At 42.2% G+C, this 26700-nt stretch overlaps 1 protein-coding gene across 6 annotated transcripts in view; it reads left to right on the top strand.

The window, feature by feature from the left end:
* The window catches only part of LOC101804293 (lethal(3)malignant brain tumor-like protein 4), a 50011-nt gene that overhangs the window by 15848 nt on the left and 7463 nt on the right, over positions 1-26700 (top strand). For all 6 annotated transcript variants that reach the window (XM_027443810.3, XM_027443811.3, XM_072027300.1 and 3 more), the window contains 17 exons: positions 287-395; positions 944-1115; positions 2535-2592; positions 3739-3827; positions 5089-5193; positions 5848-5983; positions 6477-6568; positions 7527-7678; positions 9252-9328; positions 10789-10874; positions 14920-15030; positions 16212-16326; positions 16442-16541; positions 17383-17562; positions 18942-19073; positions 19475-19536; positions 22169-22335. In XM_027443810.3, coding sequence (XP_027299611.1) covers positions 287-395; positions 944-1115; positions 2535-2592; positions 3739-3827; positions 5089-5193; positions 5848-5983; positions 6477-6568; positions 7527-7678; positions 9252-9328; positions 10789-10874; positions 14920-15030; positions 16212-16326; positions 16442-16541; positions 17383-17562; positions 18942-19073; positions 19475-19536; positions 22169-22335 — 1943 coding nt within the window. The remainder of the gene's footprint in view (positions 1-286; positions 396-943; positions 1116-2534; positions 2593-3738; positions 3828-5088; positions 5194-5847; positions 5984-6476; positions 6569-7526; positions 7679-9251; positions 9329-10788; positions 10875-14919; positions 15031-16211; positions 16327-16441; positions 16542-17382; positions 17563-18941; positions 19074-19474; positions 19537-22168; positions 22336-26700) is intronic.

Genomic DNA, 26700 nt, shown 5'->3' with positions numbered 1-26700 from the left:
TGTCCTGGCTATAGCCTTGAGATTATATCTTCTTTAATACTTTTCAGAGGGCAGAGCGTCTCTGAAATTAAAATACTACAGATAAAAGTGGTTTTTCTTTAATGAGGTGGTACACTCTTTCTGTATGCCAGTGTACCGATAATAATTACTTCCCTCACAATGGGGTACTGAGGCTCACTGAAAGTTTGTAAAGGACTCTGACAGAACTCCTTGCATGAAAGGTGTTTAAGAAGTACAAAGTTCTAACGTTTTACTTTAATAGTTTTCTTTTTCTTTGCTTCTGCAGTGTCCAAAGACAACTTGCCCTGTTCTGTTTTCCAAACCTATGGTCAAATGGATTGCTTTGCGAATGGAAAGTTTTGTACTCAGACAGCCTCTCAGCAGCACAGGGACAGGTAAATAAACCCCGGATTCTTCTTCTTCTATGTTTAAAACTGCTTAGGGATAACTTTGTGCTAGAGAGAAGCATTGCTGTGAAGGTAATGAAGTCCTCAGAGCAAGTGTTAACATGGCATGGCAGAAGCAGGGCTGCCTGCAAAGCTCTGCTGGTGACCTTCCTGTTACCCTTGAGGCTCTCAAGCCAAACTGAGGAGAGCTTTTTTCTGGATATCAATCCTAATTTCTCAACCTGCATAAATTCTCATTTTGTTCTTGATGCCTCAGTTCCCTCTCCTGTAGATAAGGATGATGTCCTGTTTTCCACAGAGCTGTAAAAAGGCAGTATTAAAAACCCTCTGGAGCTGCTTTGGTAGTGATAGCTATTCAGGTACTTTTAAGTATTTTAAAAGATAAATTTACGGCAAATCATACAAACATGTTTCATTTCTTTAGGTTCGCAGTGCAGGCAACCTCATTCTGCCAAACAGGTACAGAGACATTGGGAATACTGGAGAAATATTACTGGTCTTTTAATTTGTTTTTGTTTTCAATTTTGAACATTTAGTGATACCAAAGACATTCCAGATGATTGCAGAAACAGGGGAAATAGCAGAAATCCTAATGTCGGCATTGGCTGTCAGGTGAATGAGATTAACAGACCTGCCAAACGTCTCCGAAGGAAGAGAAGACTGCTTCTGGAGTCTGAGGATGATGAGGAAAATGCAGATGAGGATGAGGTAAATAAGGCCACATGTATTTTCTTTAACAAGAACTGTAAAGAGCATGTAGAAGTCTGTGGCTTCACTGTGCAAGGAAAACTGAGCCAAGGGAGGTTGTTCTGTACCCATGAGAATGGTCTGGGTCTGATCCTGATTTTACCTCAGGAATGAGAATATCTGTTCTGAAATCTGAGGAGTCATATTGGTGAATAGCTCGTGTGAAGTCACAGTCAAGATTTCAGGCAGTAATGTAATATAGATGTAGCTATAGCCCTGTGCACTGAGCTTATTTCCCAATAAGAATACATGCCCTCCCAAATATTACACCTAACTACAGTCAAGAAATACTACCTGAGGCTGAAGATTAGTGTCAAACAGCAGAGTTTGATTGCTTTTTATAATGTACTTGTATGTACATTCTCTGCACCACTAGAAACATGTATTAATGGTGTACGCATAGAAGTACCTCAGTCCTGATCTCAGCTTTTCTTAATATTCATTAAGCATCCTACTCCTTTGTGCAAGTCTGCACTCTGCTGCCATGTGCACAGTCTCACACCTGAACCATTACATTTATGTTCATGAATTGCACTTGTTTTTCTAATGGAGAGCCACTGGGGTAGGTGCTTGGTGGTAATGCAAGCTGAAATTTCTGATGTCATGAAATTTCTGATGATTAGTTCATCTTATTGCTCAGTTTTTCTCTGTGATGCATACGAGAGAGATTTCAGTATATATGTTTGCAGAAGTCCTTGCCCTCTGTCTCTTCTCTTTCTCCTCCTCCTCATTTGAAACTGCCCCACTCTCTCTTCTAGGGCGTGCTTTGGCAGGCAGCTTTGCATTTCACATTTTGCCCTTTTTGTTCTACTTCAAGAAATGACAACCGTGGGTGAATTAATGAGCTTGACATAGAACTTTGAATGGCAATCTGGCTTGGAATGTGACACAGGGAGATATTTTCTGGGGTGTTCATCTATGGCAATAGTTCCTTGAAGCATCTGCTACTTTCAGGGCTTCATAAGTGATTTTTTTTTCCTGTATCCATTCCCTGGCATAGATGGACATAAGAACCCCTGAAAGGAAAATGGAGCATTACAGTGAGGTTGCTTATGTGAGCAGTAAATCCAGCACTGCAGAAGGCAAATCCTGTGTATTGTAATGGAGGTTTAGGGCTCGTACTGCTCTTCAATGGCCATGTGTAAATGAACTTCAGTAGCATATTAATTAATTTGTAAAGTATTTTGGGATACTGCAGGATCAAAGTTATTTATGTAACGTACCCTACTAATGCTCTTGCAGGGTTATTCAAAGGGAAATAATGCTAGCTAATAGTCCTGTTAGTTACATGTTACATCCTTATTGTACCTGCATTGTGAGATGATCAGAGGGAGGAAACAACAATATTGCTAAACTTTTTTTTAACGTATCTGTGTCTAGGAGAAGAATAAATCAAATAATATGAAAAGCCGCAGAAACACTAAACCAATAAAACAAGGTGAGCTAAGCTCATAGTCTCTTTTCTTTAATGTTTATAGATTATTTTACTAGCTATTATAAAGTGAATAATAGTAAACAGAAGAAGAAAGGACAGTAGAGCTCATTTCACATTCAGAATAGCTTATTAGGTACATAACCCTCTTACCACAGTCAGTCTTCTGAAATGTATTAGCAAGAATATGCTAGATTTGCCTGCATGTTGGGCACAGCGTGGAGGATCTGGAAGGAGACAGCCTGATCCAAAGCTCGCTGAAGCCGATAAGAATCTTTGTTTCCATTGACTTTGGAGAGCTTCATAGCCACAAATGACGAATAGAACATAAATTGTAAGCAACATGAGATTGATGGCAAACTTTTGGGTTAAATTTGTTGCATACCTTAAAGGAGTTAGCATAACCAGGGGGGATTTTTAATATGCATTTAAAATGTAATTTATTGTGTGTATGACCATGGTTCTGCTAGAATGAATCCAAGCACCTGCCAAGTTGTCTTCATCATGTATGTACTGGTAGCTGCCTCTGTAGTAGATGCACTGTGGTATTAGCAGGTTATAAATATGTATTCATATATCTGTACATATAAAAAATCTTGTGAATTGAATGAAAATTCACTTGTTTTTTCATTGTTTTGTTTTAGGTTTATTTCAGCTGCAGTTACATGCCTCTCTGTGCTGTCATTTAGTTCATATCTAACCCCTTATTTCTCTGTGAATTATCAGAAGGAATCATTTTCCACTATTTTAAGTTATTATATCTTGTCAAAACTTTACCGTGGCAGCTTTCCATGGGTAGCTTCCAGCAATTTGGGTGCCACAATTCATTTGACCTGCGATGCGATAAATTTTTGTTAATGAGGAATGAGCACGGTTGTCCTACTGTTGGAATTCGTACCTTTCCTCAAAAGTTGGGTAACACTGCCTCCTCTGGGGTACTGCAGCAAAACAGCATTGGCAGAGCTGAGCTCAGAGCTGCCTCCTTACTTGCTGTAAAAGTAACTCTGCACCTGATCAGAAAGCAGCGCCGCTGCCTGGAGCTGCTCCGGGTGCTGTAAAAATGATTTGCAGAAATGGGAGGAGAAAGAGGAGAGAGGGAAAAACGGGAGATGTCTGGGAGAAACACTCATTTTTGTTTTTGTTTTTGATTAGTTGTTCCTGCAAAGAAGAAGGTATGGAACTGGGTTTCCTACTTAGAAGAGGAACGGATGCCAGCTGCTCCCCTAAAACTGTTCAGAGAGGTTGGCAGCTTTTTCAGCTCTTTCATTGTTTTTCTCAGGAAGCCTCCCAGAATTACTAACTCAATGCAAGTAGAATGTGAGACTATCCTCAAACCAGCAGTTACATTTATTAGCTATTTACTGCAAGCAGGCAGTGAAAACCTCATGTTTGTTTCCAGCCCTGAAGCACTGTGGAAACAAACATCTACCCTGTGAGTCTCATCCAAAACCAGCGCTGTAAAAACCACGGATTGAATCCCACTCACAAATAAACAATGACTGTTTCGGTCTGCTTTGGGTAGCTCAGAATAAATTGGCTGTTAGGCAATCTCTAAGCAACACCATAGAGGAACAGTTTAATGTCTTTCATATGTCCGGTGTTTCATCTGTGTCTGTACTACGCCCCTTCCAGCCTTCCTATGTAGAAAACTGTAAGTCAGCTAGCTCTGAGAGTGTCAGAGATTACCTCAGTGAGAAGTAATCGTTAGAAGGGAAGCTGTGGTCATCCACAGTCTGGTGCACTGAAGTTAGGAGAAGATGAATTTAGATGCGGGGAAGCTGCTTCTACATTCTGGTGCAGCAGCCCAAATTAAAAGTTCAACTCACAGTGAATTCTTCAAAGGAGAGAGCTGTTTGCACCGTCCAGGGTGAGATGAGAAGGAGAGGCAGTTAACTACAGCAGATGCAATAAGCTATTTGCAATTGCAGTTAAAATTTCTGCTTAAGCCTTTGCTATACTTCAGATGCTTAATTTGGATTCAGATTGCAAATAAATTAATAACACAAATGCTTTCTGGAATGGCTGTGTAAATGGGCTCCAGATTAAACATTCTTTCTCCCTTCCACCATTTGAAGATGAGAAGTTACCTTTTGGGGAAGTCTGGACTGCTGACCTCGTGCTGACACAGGCAGAATGATTTTAGCTTTCCTGGCTGTTTGTTTCTGCCAGCCCTCCTACACTGGGCTGTGAAGGGGATTCTTTTGTGTTTGAATAGAGCTCATTTCTGCATCTGCTGAAAGATTTGTTCACAGTTAATTGCAACAGACTCATGGTTCAGTGTTTTTCAGAGATTAATTAGAATAACAAGTAAACCTGAAATATGGTGATCATGCTGTTATTGATCTCTGTACCTGTGCCTGTCTATTAAAGCAGCAATCATTTAGTGATAGAATTTTCTGCTCTGAGTTGAAAATTCAAAGCATATCTGATGAATGCTCTGCAATAGATTTTCTCTTTAGAAATTAAAAACAAATTTCTGTCTTTTTTTCCTCTCCCACACAGTATCAATCATTCCCACAAGGCCGAAATGGATTTAAAGTTGGAATGAAATTGGAAGGGCTGGACCCTGAACACCCATCTCGATTCTGTGTTCTTACAGTGGCTGAGGTAGTTGCTATTCCTATCTTTGATTCCAAAAATCCCATTTATATTTAGGATACTTTTTCAATAAAAAGTAGGAGCATAGGAATAGTTTTATTTTAATTAATTAATGATTAGGAGGATTTCAAAGTGACACTGGAGGAATATTGTTATGTGGTTAAGAATCCATGAAATCCCACTTTTGTAGGATTTTGTAGTCAGACTTTTGCAACTGTATTTCATAATAATAATAAACCTTTTAATTCCATGCAATGAATGAATGTGAAAAGAACAATGCTATTAGGCCCTGAGACTTAGTAAATATAAGCAAGTGGAAACGCTATGTTTCTTCAATTCTGTGAAATCTGTGTCAAGCTGACGTAGACATAAGTGTTCTCCTGCTACATTTGCACTCTGGATATTGCAGCACAGGAATATGTGGGGTATGGAATAAAAACAAGTCCACTGAAGTTACACCGACTGGTTTTGTTGTCAGCTCTTTGAAGTGAGGAAAGAAGACCATAGAAACTGGGAGATGTAAATCAGGAAAAATAAAACTAGGCTTTTGAAAAATAGACCAGGTCTTACACTTTTATCTATAAATAAAAATACAGGAAAATCATTGTGTTAGTATTTTTCTTAAGGCTCTGTATGACAATGTTGTATGATCCCTGCTTATAGGTACAAGGGTATAGAATGCGATTACATTTTGACGGTTATCCGGAGTGCTATGACTTCTGGGTTAATGCTGATTCCTCAGACATCCATCCTGTCGGCTGGTGTGAAAAAACAAGCCATAAGCTGCTCCCTCCTAAAGGTATGGACAAAAATAAAATGGTGTGCAAGACGCCATAAATTCTACTAAGAGCTAGTTGTCCTGGCTATGCATGTTTCATTTTTAGTATGATTTCATTGTCGAACTCGATCTGAGTGGCTTAAAGGGAAGAGGTGTAATTAACATAGTGAATCACAAAAAGAACATAACAACTTCCTTTTGATGTTCCCAAAGATTGACGTTGTTAGTCAAATTAGAAACTCTTTATTGGGTGAGCAAAGGAGTTTCTTTGGAGTTCAGAACTTTATTCTTCCTGGCATTCAATTTCCTAGAAATGTTTGAAGGTTGAGATTAATGACTGGACATTATACTGAAAAAGAGAGAGATGTTTTAGCCGAAATGCATAACCCCTGAAGATTGTAGAAGGGCAGTTATCATGCAAAGTTCATATTCTTCCCAGGTAATTTCCATTTCTGAAAAACCAATCTGAATGTAATGGGTTTGTGTAAAACAATCTTTTTATCTCTCGTTCTAGGTTTCAAGGAGGGAGAATTTAATTGGGCTTCCTATTTGAAGAATTGCAAAGCTCAAGCAGCTCCAAAAAGCCTTTTTAAGACCCTCAGCACTGTAAGTGGTGATACTGAATACAAGATGTTTTCAAATCAGGTCTGATGCTAAGCAAGTTTTGACCAGAATATTTACATGTTTTTAATATGCTCATGTCAGAGGTACAACCATGGTACAATCAGATGCAAGCTATTTCCTGCTGTGATTTATTTGTAAGATGGAAGCTAGTACATTTTTTTCCCTCCCCCAGTCACTGGCTTTCCAGGCAGAGAATTTGTATTTCCCTTCTTCCTTAATACTGGAGGAAAAGATTTACTCTACCATTTGTTAAATATATTACAACAGTCTGTTTTGCTGTGTCCCTGCAGTCAAGATATTTGTGTCACTTTCCTCTAATTTAATCATTTCCAAAATAATTTCTGGTTTCCAGCAGCATGCTCATGTGCGCCATGGGATTTATTATGAGGCCATGGATCTTGAGTATTTTTCATCCTTCACCCACTGTTGTTTTCCTTTGTTAGCTTCAGTTTGTTTATAACGCTGCTTCCCATTCTGTGTCACTGAAATGACACAAAGTCCACAGCCTGGTGGATTTGGTGCTGCCAGTGGACAGAGCACTGTCTGCAGAGCGATCAGGGCCCAACCACGTAGATTTGTGTCTGGATACTCTCCAACTTTTCCACTAGTAAGAGAGAACCATCAGTGCTCATGCTTATCCTCAGCCAGTACTTAGCAGCACAAAACTGTGCATAGAATCACAGAATGGTTTGGTTTGAGATCTGTATTGTTGTGTACCTGGAGATTCAGTTACTCAGGCTGCACCAGCTCTTTTTCAGAAATAGTAACATTTATTGACAGAAAACATGGAAATCTCGTCTGTAGCCCTCTTGCTGGTGGTTTGTGTTTTGGTCTGTGGGTTTCAGGGTTACAACCTGCAACTAATGAGTTTATAACAGTGATTTAAATGGCGTGGGCTAGAATGTGGCTGATTTCCCTTTCCTGATGTCCTGTTCCTCAGCCTGTCACACCATCTGGTTTTCGTCTGGGAATGAAACTAGAGGCAGTGGACAAGAAGAATCCATCACTGATGTGTGTTGCAACCATCACTGACATGGTGGATAACCGCCTGCTAATTCATTTTGATAACTGGGATGAGAATTATGACTACTGGTAAAGAGAATCTATTTCTAATACATATCTGCAAGTAGACTGTGGTTTATTTCACTCTGTCACTAACATCTCATATTTTAAGTGTAGTCATTAAAATTGGGATCTTAAATTAGCTTTCAAATATCCGAGTAATTGTTTGGGGTTTTTTACTGAGTGACACTGCCCAGTAGTTTCCCCTGCTGTTTGTGTGCTCTTCAGCTGGCTCCGTGCAAAGTCAGTGGGATTAACCTGAACTGCTGGAGCAGCCTTTGAGGAAACGCAGCTGGTGACTGGGGGCCAGGTTAGGAACTGTTCATGTTATCCTCTGGCAGAACTGAAATAAAAAACAGTAAGCTCCACTGGTGACAAACACCTCTAATTAGTAACATCCTCTCCTCTAGAGCTAGTAATGGCTGTTGGCATGTTTCCCTGCAGACTTACGTTTGGAAGTAGGTAGTACTGAAGTCAGTAAAAATCTTCCCATTTGCTTCAGCAGAGTTTAGATAAGGCACTTCAAAAATAGAAGGGATTGCCAATGTTTAGGCTTTGAAGTCCTGACCTGCACTACAATTGTTCTGCATCTGCATCTTGATTCCCACCCCTCATGCTGGGGCCAGGTGAAGTATTAGTTTAAAAACCATTTTTCCTCTTTGGCCCAGGTTTCCCAGCCCACATGAATGGAGAAACTTTCTTTGAATTTGCCTGTGAAAGCAACACGAGGCACATGCTTATCTACATAGCACTGATTCAATCAGTGTTCTGTGTTTTCTCCCTCACCTCCTTTTGTATGATTTTTTTTTCCAGAATAGGTACCTCTCTGGTGCCAAGAGAGTCTTTTCTTTCTTTGCCATAAATATATCATCCAGAGCTTTGTAACACTGGTGTTTCGATTAGCAGGTCTTCAGATCTAGTTCCTTTACCGCTGTAGCCCATGAAGCTTTGTTTCCATGCCATGTTTTGTTTGGAATTTGGAAATGTTAATAGGAAACACAAGCAAACAAAGCTTCAGAGCAGCATTTGGCTGAAAATACAGGTTTTTTTCCTCGGTCTGAAAGGCTGCTTTGGTCCCTTCCTCAGAGCAGATGTGACAAAAGGGGCTGTCTCAAATGGACACATCCCCTCCTCTGGGAGCTCAAGAGGTGTATATATGCAATAAAATTGGGAACCAGGCAAACAACCAGTAGGTTTCAGCTGGAGTTAATGGGTAACATGTAGTTCTTGGTGAGATATTGAAAGTCATTGCCCCTTCTTCCAAAGTTTGGGTTTCAGTTAGGGACAAGGGTTCGGTTTCCGTTTGCTTGCTTCCTTTATATTTCAGCTTGGATGGTCCAGGGTGATGTGTGGTTTGTATGGCCCATGGGGGGAGCTTTTTGGTTGTTGTTTTTTAAAGCAACAGACATCTTTTGGGGCAGCTTGAATGCCTTGAAAACTTGGCTTTATAAATTCTGACGAGGTAATGCTTGTCTTTTACACCGTGATCACACCCACTGAAAGCATCTGCTACCCTAGCAAAAGCGTATCAGACAGCATCTGAAATTCTTTTTTTTTTCTTTTTGCTTTAAAACTGACTGATGCCAACTTCTCTTTGATTCAGGTGTGAAGCTAGCAGCCCATATATTCGTCCTGTTGGCTATTGCCAAGAAACTGGAACCCCGCTGACAACACCACCTGGTATGTTGAAAGTGAGACTTATTTCCTGCCTCAGTCAAAAAACCTGCAGGCTTTATCTTCCACATAATTACGTATTTGCAAGATTTACAGGAATTTACAGATTCCATTCAGTATTCTTTACCGACAGAACAATGTTATTGTTCATACTTTTTGCGCTGCAGTTTATTTTGTTTTACAGCTCTTTCGAGCAAAGGAACAAGGTTTGGTAATTTGCAATTGAATTTGATTTCAGAAGGGAAAGAAATTTGAAGTATTTTCAGAATTTCCTCTAAGGTGAGTTGGAAGAAAGAGGAATCGGTATCAGGATTTTATAGATAATGGGATGGAATTTCTGAAAATGAAGGAATAACTGAAGCCACATCGCCTTCTGCTGCACTGGAATTCAGTAAACGAAGAGAATGTTGGGCAAATGAAAAAGGACAGAACCTACAGAAAAACAAGTGTTGTTTTCAGGCAATGCAAGTGCTTATTCACCTTAAAAATAATAAAAAAATAATGTCTGCTGTTTGCTAGATTGACAGCCCTAGAGTGAGAAATTCTGTAATTACTGCATATCAAGTTTAGTAGAGTGGGTAGCACTACAAGCTGCCTCTGCAGTGGAAGAATTAGCCTTAGTGCCTTTTACTGTAGATGCTAAAGGGGTTATAGACCCCTATTCTTCAGCAGCACCACCTCTGTTCCTGCTTCTGGAAAGTGCAACAAGGCTGTGGTGTGCAGCTCCCCTACTCACATTGTGATTGCCTGTGCCCCTAAGAGAATCTGCAGTCAATTCTCATTTCTCTGCTGAAAGATTTATGTGCAGCAATTTGCAGACTGTCCTATGCAATTAGTGATCTGGTCTTCCTGCCAAAAGGGAACAATATTGAGGCTAAAAAAAATACTGAAATAGGGAGGAAAAGAAGGCAGAGCAGTTTCTTAAACGTAGCTTAGGAGTTGCTGCCAGAGAGATGCATCCTGTTGTCGTTAGAGTAGCACAGCCATGTAGGTGTCTGGGTAGGTAGGTAATGGTGACAGAGCCTCTTGCTTCAAGACTGCTAATTTTATTCAGCTATGGGTGAGTAGGTAGGAGGAGATGAGAAGTTCCTGCAATCTGGCAGGCACTCACACATAGAATGGTTAATAAAATAGGAAATTAATTTAGTGATGCCATTGCACATCACAGAATCCTCTGACTAGCTCTTAATTGGCAGCTTTCTCTAGAGAGTAAGAATTGATTAAGCTGTACAGAAACAAACTCTTCAGGTTTTTCAGGTTAGGGTTAAAGGCCTTTGTAGAAGCTCAGGAAACTTGCAGTGCTGTTGTGTGTGCTGTAAGTAATGTGTATGAACAACACTTCCCAGTGCCATCCTTTAAAAGTGCTAAGTTAACATAATAACCATGTGCTACATAGCTGCTTTTCTGTTCTTTATAACAATAGCTGGGCTTTTCTTACTTAAATGTTAATTCTCCATGTTTTTCAGGATACAAGGATCCTAAAGCCTTCTCATGGGAGAAATACTTGGAAGAAACTAATTCCCAGGCAGCTCCAGCAAGAGCATTCAAACTGGTTGGTGAATCTCTTTGATTTTCTTAGGTCAGAAGAGTAGGGGAAACTTCTGTTATCTACCCTTCCTTTCTAGATGTTGTATTTGGTGGTGGTTCACCATGTCTGTGCTAAGAAAGTGAAGGCATGTTTTTTACTTTGAGTTTAAAATCAGGGACAAAACACACAACAGCCTACGTTGCTAAAAAAAAAAAAAAAAAAAAAAAAAAAAAGTCATGGAAAGCTCTCTTTAGTGAAAGGATTTTTCACTAAATGTCTTCAGTTTCTATTCAGTTTCTTCATTAGCAGTGTTAAGGGAAGAGTCTTCAGATAACTGTAGTTTTCAGAGGTATGTGTGAAGGACAATACCTTCCTTCAGAGAGGGTATCGGGAGGAGAAGGAGCTGGCATTTTTCTCGAGGTCTGACTGGGTGGGCAGAGGGGTTCTCCCAGGTGAGATGGGCAGGACTGGTGCTGGCTGAGGAGACTCCAGGCACTCCCTTTGCTGGGATCAGAACTGGGTATCACTGGTCTGCAACTTGGGATATTTGGTGAGGAAGGGAGGAGAAGGAGTGGTATGTGTGTATGTGTTTGAAGGGAAAGTGATATCTGGAATTCGTCCCATTGGTTGGTCTCCCCCACATTAAATTTTAAAAACTCCTCTGAAATATTTTCCCCTTGAAGTTGTGTAAAGCCCCTTTTCCCCTGGTTGGTGAGGATAAAATGAAGGTAGGGTGAAAAGTTCCTGTTGAGAACTAGCGTGTTCTGATACCGATCGTGGTTCTTCTCGGGGGGAGCCAGCTGTGCCCTCCGCAGGAATAAGCATATTGCCAGGTGATGGAGCATCTCTGCCAGACTCCTAGAACGGAGTAAGACCATCTGAAGATTCTCAGAATCTCTCAACCATGGGAGCCTGAGCTTCATTTTTTTACAGTGGAGTTCAGTGCATTTATCTGGAAGCTCACTGTGAGCAGAAATGCAACAAAAGCCTTTAAAATAACTTCATAAATAAATTCTGAAGTTGCTTTTTTTATTTCTTAGCAGTGTCTTCCATGGTGCTGGTTCACATTGCTAAACTTTGCGGTGTGTTTAAAAACTTTCCTGTGGCATCGTGATATTTGCCTTGAATCCTTTTGATAAAGTTAGACTTGCAGGTTAATACCTGCTGCCCTCCCTTACATTTTGTGGGTAAGGTCTTTGGGCCTGAGGAGGAAAAGCAATCAAGGAGGCCTCAGATAAGGGAGGTAAAAATCCAGCCAAGCAGGGCTGATAATTGCTAGATTTCAGCAGGTGTCCATTTGAAATTGTTGTAGGTTGTCAAGGCGGGTGTCACGTAATAGGAGGAGGCTGGGTTTGCCTCTTTAGAGAGCTGTGAGGCCACAGCTGGAGCTATCTGCAGCACAGTGGAACTCCAAAGCATCCCTTGGATTAAGGTTTTCCAGAGCTGGGCAGGCGGCATCTTCGATCACGAAGCACAGCATGCGAAGCACCTCGGAGGCAGTGTGCTGGATAATGAGTGAGGCTTGTCAGTAGGACGCGTTTGTTACCCCCAGCGTAGGCTCAGCCTTTTTCTGAGCTGCCTTTGCAAAATCCCAACAGTGCTGGAAAATGGGGAATTTCAGAATACAGGAGAGAAGGAATGCAGCAACTGGTCTTCTGCACGATAGAGGAACAACAGAACTGGTGCTGTAGAGACAAATACTTTGGAAAGGTGATAAAACTCTCTATGACAAAAAGAAACAGTGGAGCGCAGCCTACTTAAAACTGCCACTCTCCAGTCCTCAGTAATCTATCATTACAGCGTTGCTTCCTCAGATTTTCAGAATATAAAATGTGTTGAGAAATGTCACCTGAAGATAATAGGGCTTTGCTCAGTACAGGGAGCCTTTTTAATGTGGATACTCCCTCTTTTGGATTCTTCCAAAATGAAGCATCTTCCCAAGGGGGAATGTAAGTGCCTTGTCTGACTCTCTTTCTGTTTTTCATCAATTTCTGCAGCCATTGCTTCGTTCTTCCAGATATCTGGCTTTGAGAGAACGGTTGAAGGGCCAATTCTGGCTCTCATGAAACTTTGGAGTCTAAATTAGCATCCAAGACTCTTCTATGAAAATGAGGCAGAAAAAAATTGCATTTGATATAACAACGGTTAATAGAACTCTTCCAGGATCAAACCTTGTTATTTTTCTGGCATGGTTGGTCTGAAGTGCAAATACATGGCACAGTTATTGATTTTTGTATTATTATTATTATTTTTCCAGCTAGCAATTACAGGAAATCAGTACGTAAAAATACGGGTTGAGAGCCAGAACTGGCATTTCTCACTGAATTATTTTTTAACAGTTTTCAAGAGCTAATGTATGTAGTCTGGAGACACTGATCATCAGCGCAAATAGCAGATCTTGTATCTGGATTTCTGCCTTTTCCTCCACCCAGAAACATAGGAGGAGACAGCTTCATTGTCAGCAGCACTATTTCAACCCTTTGTCTTGGGATGTCAAAAACATTCAGAAGCTATTCCAGAAAGGCAGCAACCCTTCAACAAGACTCAAATAGGCTCCTCTTCTGGGCAGCGTTTTGTTCTCTAGCACTCACTCTTTCCCCAAGAAAGTCAGGCAATGTTGGCTGGCTCAATAAGACACTGTTAAAACTAAATGCAGTTTAGATTGCTTGGCTTGTGATGTACCACGTGGCTGGAAGCCTGCGGATAAAAGCTTGTATCCAGGTGAAAAGACTGAAGGGAAACTCGAGGTTTGGAGTCTGTAATCCCCTCATCTCAGAAGTGACCTCCCTCCCTGTACCCAGCTGCTGACAGTAAAAAGGGTAAGGAAGATTGCGAGGAAAGAGTGATGATATGATATTAATCTTTTTGTTAACCTGGTCTTGTTCAAAGACATGATTTAGAACTGTCATCTCCCCTGACCTTTTTGCGCAGAAGTGAAGAGGGGCGTGTTTTCAATGAGTACCCAGTGCTCCGTAACCCCCAGATGAGGAGTTCAGAGGAGGAATTCACAGTCCTTCAAAAATAAAAAAAACAAATTGGTAAACACTGTCTGTTACATAGAGGTTTACATCCACAGGTGCTGCAGAGGGCACACATCAGATCAGAGGGCATCCTGGAATTTTTACAAAGTACTTCGACCACCGGGGTTTGAGGCAAATAGTAAATGAGCAACTGTGGGCATGAGACTCCTGTGGCTGGAACTGCTCTCATGTCCCAGCGCTGTTCCCCAGTGCCACAGTTTTCAATAACTGATAACAAGCAGGTGCTGTTATCATGAGAAGCAGATGGCAATTACTCTTCTGACCCATGGGTTCCTGGTCCTGCACCATTGTTGCATGAGAGAGGCTTAAGCCCAGGCTCAAAGCAAAGATCTGAAATACCTCCAGTTGTCTTGGAAGTGGGGATTTTTGTATCCTCTTTACTCTGGGAAGGAAGCGGAGTGTCTGGAATTGCCAGGTTACAGTTAAGGCAAAATGTGTTTGTCAGAGGAAGAATTTTGCAGTGCACTGAAGTGAAGCCACTTGTTTCCCAGCCCAAGCACCAAATGAAGGTAATTGTGTTAGTGTCCAGAAGCAGAGGTGGCTGCATCTGATGCTCAGAATAATGCTCTGTAATGTAGTGAAGGGAGGTGTCCCACAGCAGCATTTCAGGCATTCTGATGTGAGACAGAAGCAAGCTGGCCAGCATCCTTGTCAAATGTGAGGTAATCTCTGCCATGTTGAGCAGTTTTGCTGTCAAGACTGTTCAGTCTGTGTATTAGTGGAGCTTGTGGTTGTATTTGGTCTTTTCTGTCAAGGAAGAGCCTCTTGAACTGACTGAGATGTTCCTCTGCCATGGGAAAGCTCAGGCTTCCCCTTGAGTAATTTTGGACTTCTGACAAATAGACAGCCTATTCCTTTAGAAAACTCTTACTTTAACCTCTGAAGTAGTCTGCCAGATGAGATCAGGGGCCAAAGCTGCAAAAACGTTTGACTGGTATATGAAAAATTCAGTGCATTTTATTCAGAGAAGGCAGCTAGTTGTGAATGCCCTGACTTTTTAGCATTCTGCTTACGATCTTGTTTTACAGCGTCCTGCTCATGGATTCCAAGTTAATATGAAGTTAGAGGCTGTAGACAAAAGAAATCCCATCTTGATAAGAGTAGCAACGATAATTGACAAAGATGACCATCGTATTAAGGTATGACCTTGCTTTGAAGTGCAGAGCCTTTCTGCTGAGGAATGCAGTGATTGGCAGTACAAAAAAAACACCCGTTTGATATGAGAAGCAGCAAACACACACCTTACAGATGATCGAGCCTACAGGCCTGCCCAACTGGAAATGATTTCTTTTGTTTTGGCCTATTGAAATCTGATGGAATTGCCTGGTATTGTTAGTTACTGTTTTAATGTAACTATTTTGAAATAAGATTTGACAGAATGATTTTCCATCTCTTAGTGGTTTTTGTGTGATCTGTACGAGTGCAGGCAGCATTAATGTTCTGCTGGTGGGAAGCTACCTGACAATTTTTTTCTAACACACTTAAAATCAAAAGCAAGTTAAGCCCTGGTACATGTGGGAAGCAGCTTCATTCACCAACCAATAAAAATTCATTACACAGATGCATTTTAGCTAATTATTTTCATGTTAATTACCAGAAATGTCTGTTCTGCACTGGCTTCTGAGAAATTAGTTATCAGTTGGCTAAAGTGGAGCCTGCACTGATGGGGTCTTCTTGGCCACAGGTCTCCTTCCTGAAGGATGATTATGTGGTCAGGAGTAAAGTTTGCTCCCCCTTGGCCATTTGATTCTCAGGCTCATCACTGTGACTACCAGCTAAAGTCAAGTTTTGCCAGTGTATAGTGGCATGACACTCAGTTCATACCTTTTTTTTTGCAGCTTTGCCATATGAGCAACCCATTAACCTTTAAACAGCAGCAATCCTTAGTTTCTGTTTGCCTGAGCTGGATCTGAACAACCATTACTAGTCCCTTCGTCCAGTGGAAAATTCTAGCTTGTTTACTGCAAAACTTGCCAAACTCATTGGCTTTTATGGTGTTCAGGGATTCATAGAAAACAAAACAATTAAATAAGCAATTCTGTTTGCATATATTTAGCCTGGAGTGTGCTGGAGCACCCAGCGGTCTGTGCTTTCTTGCAGGCCCTTTTATTTGACTATGTCACCAGAATCTGGTTGTTCCCTAAAAGATAGACATAGGGGTCAGGAAAACAAATTGAGCACAAAGAATGATTGTGCTTGACTGAAAGATTGAATGAATCAGCTCCAACTTGAGCAAGGTGAAACAAAAGAGGGAAGTTAAAATAAAAGCTGAGTCATATCCTTAACTGTATCTCTCACTGAGACTCTGTGCTTCTTTTAGATACATTTTGATGGCTGGGACCATAATTATGATTTTTGGGTCGATGCAGACAGCCCTGATGTTCATCCAGTAGGCTGGTGTGCAAAAACTGGACATGCTTTGCAAGTCCCTCTAGGTAATGTAGATGACCTCGTTGTCGTATTAAATAATTTTCCCTAAATGTGATCTGCTCTTGAGGTGTATGAAACTTTTTACAAATCTGTTAACGTTTTTTTAATTCTTATTACCAGGTGCTGCTGATCCTGTGGGAACAGTGGGACAAGCATGTCCTACTCCAGGCTGTCACGGTATTGGTCATGTCAGGGGCCCACGATATGGAACACATTATACGTATGTATATGAGATCTTATAAGGGTTCTGTTTGTGAGCTGTCTGATGCTGTCTGTAAGAGTAATGCAGCAACAAGCACCTGCACTGCACTGAAATTATCACAGGGTGTTTGTTCTGGAGATAGTTATTAGTGAAATTGCAGCTCCCTCTTGTGTCTAAATGCACTGTTCCACCATAAATTCAGTTCATACCAGTATAATCATTACAACCGCAATACAATCTAGCATAGATGAATTCTCTCCAATTTCTATCTTCCAGTATTACTGAGGGAATTTCTTTTATAAAATAACATACCCAAGAACAGGATGCAAGAAGACAACTAAGAGGGAGAGTGTTGGTAGATTATTATACCATAAGGAGAAAGGAGAAAGCGCTCTTGTTTTGTGGTTTGCCTTTGATTTCTTATGTGTTCTTGGAAAAGAAAGGTTTTTCTTGATTAAACTATTTTACAGAGCAAGAAAACAATCTCAAATGGGAGGTCTGAAGGTCCAGGAGTATATAATGTGGTAAATGATAATGTGGTAAAGGACTTTGAATTGTTGAAAGTGATAGTTGCAGGACTGTTTTGTTTCATGAAATACTGCTCAGACAAGCAGGCTGCACAGGAAAAGCTGTTGTTATTCTCTAAGATGACTCTAAAAACACTACTTTGATTTCTAAACCTGCTATTTGGTCCTGTGCTTTCCCACACCTTAGATTGGGTAATGATGTCTCCCTTCCAGACATGTTTTGGCCTTGCTTTTTCTGGGTTTGTTGATGTATATATCTGCCTGAGGCTGGTAAGACTGATTTTAGAAACATGCATCATGATCTCTTTTTTTTTTTTTCTTCTTTAACTCAGGTTAGTTGGCTGCCCATATTCTGATGTGAACCTCAGCAGAGAAAACTCGTTACAGGACCGCCTGAGTGGGGAAAGACCTTCCCCTGCCAATAGCCTTCCGAAAGCCAAGAGGATAGAGACCCCTGCCCCAGTCCTGCTGGGAACAGGAGGGTCTTCTCAGGAGGACTCTCCACACTCCAGGTGAGCTGAACACATTTCCTAGGCAGGTACTAGGGAACAAAACCATTTTACAAGGCTGAGAAACACAGGAATTGGCAGAGAAGCAGTAGAGCATTGAGTTCATCTGTCTGTAATATTGACCCATGCCCCAGACACTCTTAACACAGAGCAGTGCATTTTATACCCTCATATGCCTTAATAGGTTTCTTGATTCCTTAATCCTGCTGCTCTGGTCACATTCCAACAAAGGAAATTGCATTCTGACTCCATAAATTTTTCTTTGCTGTTTCAATTTAAAATATATTCTTTTTCTTCATTTCCTGTCCTAAAACTGTCAAGCAAGATTATTTTGCACTATTAAACTGTAACTGCGATCCACCCCAGAGCCTGTTGCATTACACTGCTAGGTGTAATGGCTCCGTATGTATCACTTGGCAAACAAGTGGAGTTCCTTCAGATGTTTTATTTTCTTACATGAAGATCTTGGAATTGAGTATCATTGAGGTAAACAGCGTATTAGTTCACTGGCTGCAGGAGGCAGTCAGTCTGTCATTGGGACAAACCTGGGCAGGAATTCTTTCACTATTGTCACTTACAATCTGTAGGAATTCTGTCTCACTGAGGCAGTCTCTGGTGATATCTTAGGTCTTTTCTGTATTTTAAGGCCTGTATGCATTTTAAGGTTTCTTTGCTTTACTTAGATTTATAACGTTATTGAGATATGTTTGGTCAGACAAAAGGAATGCCTCTCCCCTGAAGTGTGCATAGCCAGGCCAAAGTTTGCCTCTTCTCATCCCAGCAATGTGCTGGGATCTCTTTTTGCTACTCTTGACAATGGAATTGATTGCATTTCAATGGCACTGTTACTTGAAAATTTTATCAGGAGTTTTGGGATTCTCCTAGAATAAATGGCAATCTAAAATTGCAGTATACTTATGTTTTTCTAACTAGTTAATTTCCTGATAGTGGGAGGTTCAAATTCAGTATGCGTATCTTTTAACTTCTGCTGTTTGTCCTATCATGGTTAACTGTGTGGCTCTATTTACGCAGCAAACTTAGCTGCGGGAACTGTCTTAAATGTTATCCAGAGGAATCAGAGTTCCAAAATCTTAAATCTCTTGATTTCACCGCAGTACATGCTTCAGTGGGTTTCTTCTAGCTGCTGGGATCAGAGCCTTGGTCCACAGGGGCTGATTATTTCAGATAATCTCTTTCAATCCATGCTAGAGTAAAAAAGCACTTTGTACTGTGCCAGTAGCGATGGTGGGGGAGAGGAAGGCTTCCACCACTAGGTGGTAGTTGTTACTCTTGTTTGCAAGAAGCTGCTGGCTTTGCCTCTCCTCTGGGAAAAGGGAACAGAGGATGTCAGCTTAGCTGCTATCATTTATCTGTCTCTCCAGAAAATCTGCACAAGAAAGTGAAAAGTCATGTCAAAGCAGTGTTCACAGTCTGTCGGAACAGTCTGAAAACAATCAAGAGAAAGACTGGATGGAAGAGGAATCGTCTGCAGACATCAAAGCCAAACCGAAAAAGTAAATAAGATTTTTGTGAGGTATTTTCATGGATTAGCAGTTTTGCCTCTTGATGCTGCTGCTACATAGGAAATACAGATGTAAATCAGGAGCTTAGAACGGCTCAGTTTGATCAGAGGTTTGCAGCACAGAGTTTTAGAATGACATGTTGTTAAGTCTCCTCCTTTCCTCCCACTATTTCGGGGACTTTATTTCCCACTGTGAACTCAAATCTGAGTTGTAGCTATGAACTGAATATCACAGTCCTTAGCGTAGAGAGGCCAGGGACAAGTAGTTTTATCGCTAATGGTAAGAGAGAGATAATTTTGGTTGCTAAATACACCGTTAATCTCTTTCTGTAGAGGAGGTTGTGTTATCAGTTTGTGTTATCATTTGAAATGTTTTGTACTTGATGCTTTCAGGCTTGGGTGCTCACGTGCCTATATAAAGTTCCAGATGGTGAAACAGGAAAACAATGGGAAAGGTTGGTTGATTTATTTATTTATTTGTGTGTGTGTGTTTGCATGTGCAATATACAAGACCCCCAAGGACAATTTAAAACTCTACAGCTTTTTTTGTTTTTGATTCCACGGTCAAGAGAGAACATACCCTGGAGATTATGATAACGGTAGTCTTTTTTCCTTTAAAATGAAGAAGAAGAGTAAAATTGCGTAGAGGTAGAGGGTTTAATACTTTTTAGAGTGCAGCTTTGTATTTATGAACTGAGAAAGACGAGCCTTCATCATCTGTAGTACCACTGCATACTCTCCTGAAATGGCAAGGGGAAGTTGTTCCCTCGGCTGCAACCATTCTGCTGGTAGAGTGAGCAGAGGTGTCATGGGACACAGACAAAACCTGGCAGATAGTTGCTAAGTTCAGTTAACTTCTTGCAGTAGATTCCCCCTGGGTATTCAGAAACACAATTAGAATCATTTAGGGTAACTTTTTGAAGGTTCTCCTAAGGAGGAAAAAGAAAATCAAGTGAAAAAAACAATGTATTTTTTATTCTGGTACTTGACAGGTTAAGTTTTAAGAGAAGCTTTCTGGTATCACTTTGGCAAACCATATGCTTAACTTTCAGATTTACTATAAAAAGCCATTTCAGAGAACCGAGCTGACCAGGCTTTTAGGAGGATTTAACATGGTAATAAGTCTCCAATCAAAAATAGCTAAGCAGGCACAAACTGGGGCAGGTGCCTAGCTTTTTTTTTTTTTTATTCATTTTTACCTTGTGCTGACTTCTGCAGTCAGAGCTAGAGAAGTCTGCCAGCTCTGAGCTGTAGTTGCAGTTGGCAGGGAAAGCTGTCTGCTTTCCCGTCGCATTTACCTTAAGCAACGTGATGGAAATCAGTAGAGGGAAATTCTGCAATAATCCACTGACCTGTAATTTCGTGATTGCCCAGAGCTTTCATCCCATCTATATTTAAACTATTAGGACACTGCTTCCTTCTGAATGGACAATAATTTCTGTAGATCATGGTTTGGACACTTTCCCCGAGGATCTGGGCTCAGGGAAGGAAAAGGCCTTCCAGTTCGTGTTGCTGTGAGGCTCCCTCTCCCTCCAGGTGCCTGTCACTGTTCCTGTGCACGCTTTGCAGCAGGCAGGCTTTTTGTTCGCCGTGAGCTGCCGTGTTATCAATGTGACTAAAGGTTTAAAGGCTTACTGGTGACATTCAGGGCGGAGAAGGGGGTGAAATGAAGAAAAGCCAAGCTGTAAGGATGAGGAGGGAATAAAATGAATAGGGAACAGCCTGTGATCGAGGCCGTGCCCACGCAGCAGGGATGTGGCAGCACATAAGATCCTGGCACGAATGGGACCTCCTGGCACGGGGAGGGGGGTGAGGCCAGCTGCTGCCAGCCGCTGGGGACACAGGGAGAGACAAGGTGAGGAGCAGGTGACAGCCTCCCAGGAGCAATGTCTCATGCTGTGTCATCACCAGCAGCATCAGCTTCTGCACTAAGGAGCAGTTCTTTCATGGGCTTTATTTATTTAAGTTTTAATTCCCCCACTCTGGTCTCGTTATTAGAAATAGAGACCCGTATCTGATGCTGTCCTGCATCCCTTAGTGAGGTGGCGATGAAGGGAGGTGACCCAGCAGGGGACAGAGGAAAAACCTTTGCCTCTAACACTTCTTTCACCTCAGCTGGTGAGGAGCAGGCAACCTGTCAAAACGTTCCCTATGGCACTGCTTTCATTGTGCTTTACAAGCAGCACCTGGCACACCCCACAGGTCCTCACACACTGTCCTGCAAACGCTGCTCACAGTAACACTGAATAAATCTGAGGCAGGCAGCAGCCCTGTCGGTGCTGTGGCTGGGGAAGGTTTATGAAAACAGCAGCAAAACGGGACGTGGGTCCTGCTGCCACGGGATGGCGCCTGGCAGCCTGCACCGTGCCTGCTGGGGGGCGAGGGGACGGGGCACGGTACCCCTTGTAAAGCAGAGGAATGCTTTCCATGCTGTTTCCATCCTCTGCTTCACTTCCTGTTGTATAACCGGGCAAATCCCTGTAGGACCATGACTCTGCACTACTCAAATGATCTCATTAGGGAGGGGTGATTTCTTCTGTCTCCCTTTTTTTTTTTTTCCCTTCCTCCTTGATTTTTTTTTTTTAAAGCCTCCATCACTTGACACATGAGGAGGGAACTGATGTCTGGAGGTAACATGCAGCACTCCTGGCCTGGGAGCCTCCTGGGGAGGCGGCGAGCCCAGGCCATCAGCTGGCATGCTCCTTGCAGGCTGGCTACAGCTGTGAGCTGGAACGATGCCATTAGTTTCCAGCTGAAGATGCTGTTACCAGAACTCCTCCACCTTGTCAATAAAATGCTGCAAACATCTTCTGTGTTAGCAGCGTGACATCATTTTCCTGGGAGGAAGCTAACGAGCTAACGATAAAGCCTCCAGCCTGGCAATCTTATCTTATCTTATCTTTTTTTGGTTTCTTTTTCTTGGGAGGGTGGGGGAGAACGCCCTGAGAGCTGTGTGCCCTGCAATAGCAGTGCCTGGCTGCCTGCTTGTCCTGCCTTGCTTTTTCCTCCAGACTGTGACCCTTCCTCTTTTGTTGTAATTGCTCCTACTTGAAAACTCGCTCTGACTTGTCTCGTTTCCTTTTCCAGACCCTGATTTCGATCTCCAGCAGGCCCTCCACCAGTCCATCTTCATGCCTTCCCTGACCTCTAACCCGACCCACCGCCTCCATCTCTGCTGGGAGCAGCACTGCAAGCTCTTGCCAGAGGTCTCGGGCCTCACAGCCAAGCACGTGGCCAAATGGACTGTGGAAGAGGTGAGTTACCTGCTACCTGCTCCGCTCTCGGCTGCAGGAATGCCAGAGCCCTCCTTTTTATGGAGTGCTGATTAGAAAACATCTTTATTTTCTGTGCGTCCCTAGGTAATGCTTTGCCATTTGCCTCGCATATGCCAGAGCTGACTCAGCTAGAAGTTGTACCTGAGTCCTTTATAAATGGAGGGGAAAGATCCCTATTAACTCTCTGGTGCCCATGGGTTATTTCAGTGAATGAGACTCTCTTTGTTTATTTACCCCTTGATCTTTCAGTGCTCAGGCCTGAAACACGATTCTGACACCAGATTCTGTTTCTCTCTGGTCTCCCTCCCCCTCTCCTGTGACTTTCCTGCTTATTCACTTTTACGTTGCAGATAATTCCAAACTGCACTGTGCATACCCACTCCTCCCACGTCTCCCTGCCTGTTTCCCCTGCAACAAAACTGCCCACAGCCTGACCTGATTTCTGACAGAGGTAGCTGTGCAGCTGGGGAGATGTCTCTGCAGTCCCAGCGCTTGAGATGTCTCGTGTAATTAGGAGGCATGTGAAAACGCTGGTATCTTTTGTGTGCTGAGTAGTTGGTTTTTGCCTTGATGCCTTGGGCATAAATAATATTTGTATCTCCACTCGGGAAGCGGTGACAATTTGGATCCTGGCGCTTAATCACAGGCCATTTAATTGAAGAGAAATGTGCTGTAATGTTGCGCTTGCAAGGAAGGAGGTAATCTGCAAAGCAGGAAAAGGTGCCATTCTTCATGATGCATAGAGGATCTTCAGAGACTTTTAAAAAGTGCATTTTCCCTAAGTGCCTCTTACGTCAGATAAATCCAATCTTTACTTTGTTCTTCATGCTGGAGGACTGGTTGGAGTCTGGTGGGATTGCAGAATCACAGGGGATGGGAACCACAGCAAATGTGAAGGCAATAGAGCAATTAGTGTGGCTGCTTTAAAAACTGTCCATTTTTTTCTTCTTTTTTTCGTTTAAGTTTTAATGAAAATGAGTTAGAATTAAATTCATAGCAAGGAGGAAAAAAATCTCTCTGAAAGATTTTCTATTTGTATCCTTCTAAGAAAGCTTCCACTGATTTTTTATTTTTTTTCCAAAAGGTCTTTTAGTAAATCAATACAGGCAGGAGCAGCTAATTCGCTGACATGAAAACATTCAGAATCTCTTTCTTTTGGACAAAACATGGAGGTTGTTTCATGGAGGAGCAGAGACAGGATACAAGCCAAATAAAATTTGTCCTTTACAGTTGACCTTTAAAGCAACTGCTGGGTAAATTTAACTGGGATATTAGTTTGATAGCAGATGAATATAAGTAGGGACCACAGGGCATCGATGCAGGGCGTAGTGGTGCAGTGATTCACAATCCAGAACACAGTGAACTGCCTGAAACTACCAACGATGCGCTGACTACCAGTAGGAGTGCGAATGGCACATTAAAAAGATCAGCTGCAGCACCACAACAGACCGGCTAAAGTCCTTACAGGTTTTGTTTTGAATTTCGGTAAAGTGAATCGGGGTTTTGCAAATCCTGTTCCTCCCAGATTCCCGTAGGAATTAATTTAGCCCTTGTGTGAGCACTTGCAGGATCGGCATGTGCAGGGCAATGTAGCCGCAAGGTCTGGAAGATGAAAGCAGTAGGACTTCTCTGTGTTTTAGTGAGTCCAAAGTAGATTTGATCTGTCGGTGTTTGGGCTTCTAACATCTTCCTGCAGGGCAAACAGTCGCCTATGAGTTGTGCTTTGAACTCTGCTGCACAAAGGAGCCTATTCTGCTGATGTGAAACAAGAGCAATGGGAGTGCAAAATTCTCCTTTGGTTTCAGACCCAAGAACTGTTTTTATTTTATAAAACCCACATTAAGGGAAAAAAAAAATCTTGCTTTAATTCTCTGTTGGTTGAGAACAGCTGAAATGACAGAGCAGCAGCAGTACTTAGGGACCCTCAAGCTAGGAAACCCTTGGTAACACTGAACAGTTCAACCAGATTAGTTACTTTAATGCAGCTTTGTTATGTATTGAAAGCTTCCTATCATGTTTTCAAAGCACAGTTAGTGTAGGGTATGGAATCACAGGAGAACATTAATATGTGCTGGAGCTGAATTGTTCATTAGTTAATCCCTCATCAGATGCTAGTACCTTGTGAGGGGACTGTCCCTGTGCTAATTGCTTGTGGGTTACTGCATCTGAGTTAAGCCCAGCTCCTATCCTAAAATATCCTAAATGATATTCCAGTACTGTGCCAAGTGTGATATATCATATCTGGGATCTCATTATCACCCATTGCGTGGAGATTTAAGTGCTCTCAGAGTTACACAGCACAATTCCCCACCACCATCACTGATACGCAGTCATAGTGTAAGACACTTCCACCAGATAGCTCTGAGGTTATGATGTGAGGTTATTACCAGCAGGAAAGGCAGGCAGGAGTTCACCTCCTCAAAGGAAAGGCCCTGATCTGCCTGATCCCGCTGTGCTCCGGACCTATCCAACACATCTCCTGCCCTCCCCAGCCTCGCCTTTCCCTGGGTAATTGTGCGCCCTGCCGTGATTGTGCAGCTGTGTCGGGGTTCAGACAAGTTTGTTGCAGCCTGAGGTGCTGCTGTCCTGAGCTTCTGCTGCTCCCTTTTCTCCCCAGTGCCTTAGTTTGGGGACTGTCCTCTCTGGCAGTGGCACGGGCCAGGCAGGCCACCTGGCTCTGCAGGACCCAGGGTCAGGCTAACACCCTGACAATGATCCCTCCAGTATTCTTCTCTTGCATCCTCCTCCTTCCTCCTTTTCTCCATTTCTGGTAACCCCCAGGACCATTATTTGTTTAAAAGGCCTCTCTGGAGCAGGGTGCTTGCTGCGTACATACAAGTGACTTTGGGACAGATCAAAGCCCCATCACCCTGACCATGACAGTGGCCAGCAGCAATTCTCCAGGGAAGGACAGAAGAGAGGGAAGAGCAAAGTGAGCTCAGAGCAGTCCCCTGAAATCTCTGCCAACCTCTCCATGCAGCAGACCCTAAGGGTTTTGCCCCCAGGGGTCCTACTGTCATTTAAATTCTGGAAGATGCTGCCCTGCAGAGGCATTTTCATTTGTTTCTTTTCATTATAAGTTGGAGAGGAGTTCAAAAGGAAATAGAGTAGTAGTTTGTTACTTGTTTGCACTTCTACAGAAGAAGATTTGGGAGTCACTGCGTGCTAGAGCTGTGGATTTTAGAGGTTCTCTTTAAAATGGAGCTTTCCCTCCTAGCACCATGTAATGGTGAAACGTGAGAGGAGAGGAAGGCTCTGCTGGCAGATTGCGTAACAGAAGCAGCGGAGTCAGAGCTGCTCACCAAAAATCAGCTCTGCCAGGGTGGAGCAGAGCCTGAGGGCAGGCTGATAGCTCCCTGCTGACGGAACTGGGGGAAGGGAATGAGCACGAGTGGTGGGATCAGCTGGAGATGCAACGACGTGATTTAGGAGAGAGTCTGACAATCGTGAGTTAAAGGGAAGCTCATCTTTGACAGCAAACCCTTCTAACTGTTTGTCTGTTTGTGTTTATGGAAGAAATGTCACATCTGTAATAACTCAAATGAATATGCCTCGTGAAACAGAGCTGTTCCTGCAAGGGAGCATCCAATTAGCATGCGATGTTTGATCTGATTATGCCTCAATATACAAATCTTCTGTGAACCAGTGAAGCTACAGATGGAGAAGACAATGCTTATTAAGTCATCCTCCACTGCATTCAGGATTGCTTCTTGCACTAGTTAGTGTTATATAATGTAATCCAAGGCTTGCTTGCATGTCTCAGAGGAGGTTATTCCAAATGTTAACACATTTCCTGCTTAGAAAGGTTTTTCTCTAATATGGAATGCAAAATTAACTTATTTAATGCTGTTGGTTCCATGGATCCCCTGCATCCACCACAGATTAAATAAAACCCACTTTTCTTTCATAGCTCTTCTGCCTCCTGTGTGTTGGTAAACCAGGAGTACTCATTTAGTTGGTTTATCTTCTCTCTTAAAGGATTTTCATCGTGGGAAATTCTCTATATCCTTCTCTTTGTAATTGTATTTTCTGATAATACCACAGAGGAAGTAAAGTTGGGGATGGGTTTAAAATAGTGCATAACCATATACGCTTCTTAATCTGTAAAAATAATAATGATGTTTTATAAGAACCACTTGGAGCATTGGAGAAACTGCTCTCTTAAAGGAAGAGAAGTGGTCAAATGGCAGTATGGAAAGTATTTGTGTTGCAGCAACAACTCAGTAATGTTTTCATATATGTCCTTCATCAATGGGAGAGTGGTAAGTATTCAAGTTTGACAAATTCTTGCATACAGAACTCACATACAGAAGTAAGGCCTTTTTAATTGATGTCCATTTCAAT

The sequence above is a fragment of the Anas platyrhynchos genome, chromosome 24, assembly GCF_047663525.1.
Source record: "Anas platyrhynchos isolate ZD024472 breed Pekin duck chromosome 24, IASCAAS_PekinDuck_T2T, whole genome shotgun sequence".
In the NCBI taxonomy this organism is placed as follows: domain Eukaryota; kingdom Metazoa; phylum Chordata; class Aves; order Anseriformes; family Anatidae; genus Anas; species Anas platyrhynchos.
This window is presented reverse-complemented; position numbering and strand designations above follow the sequence as displayed.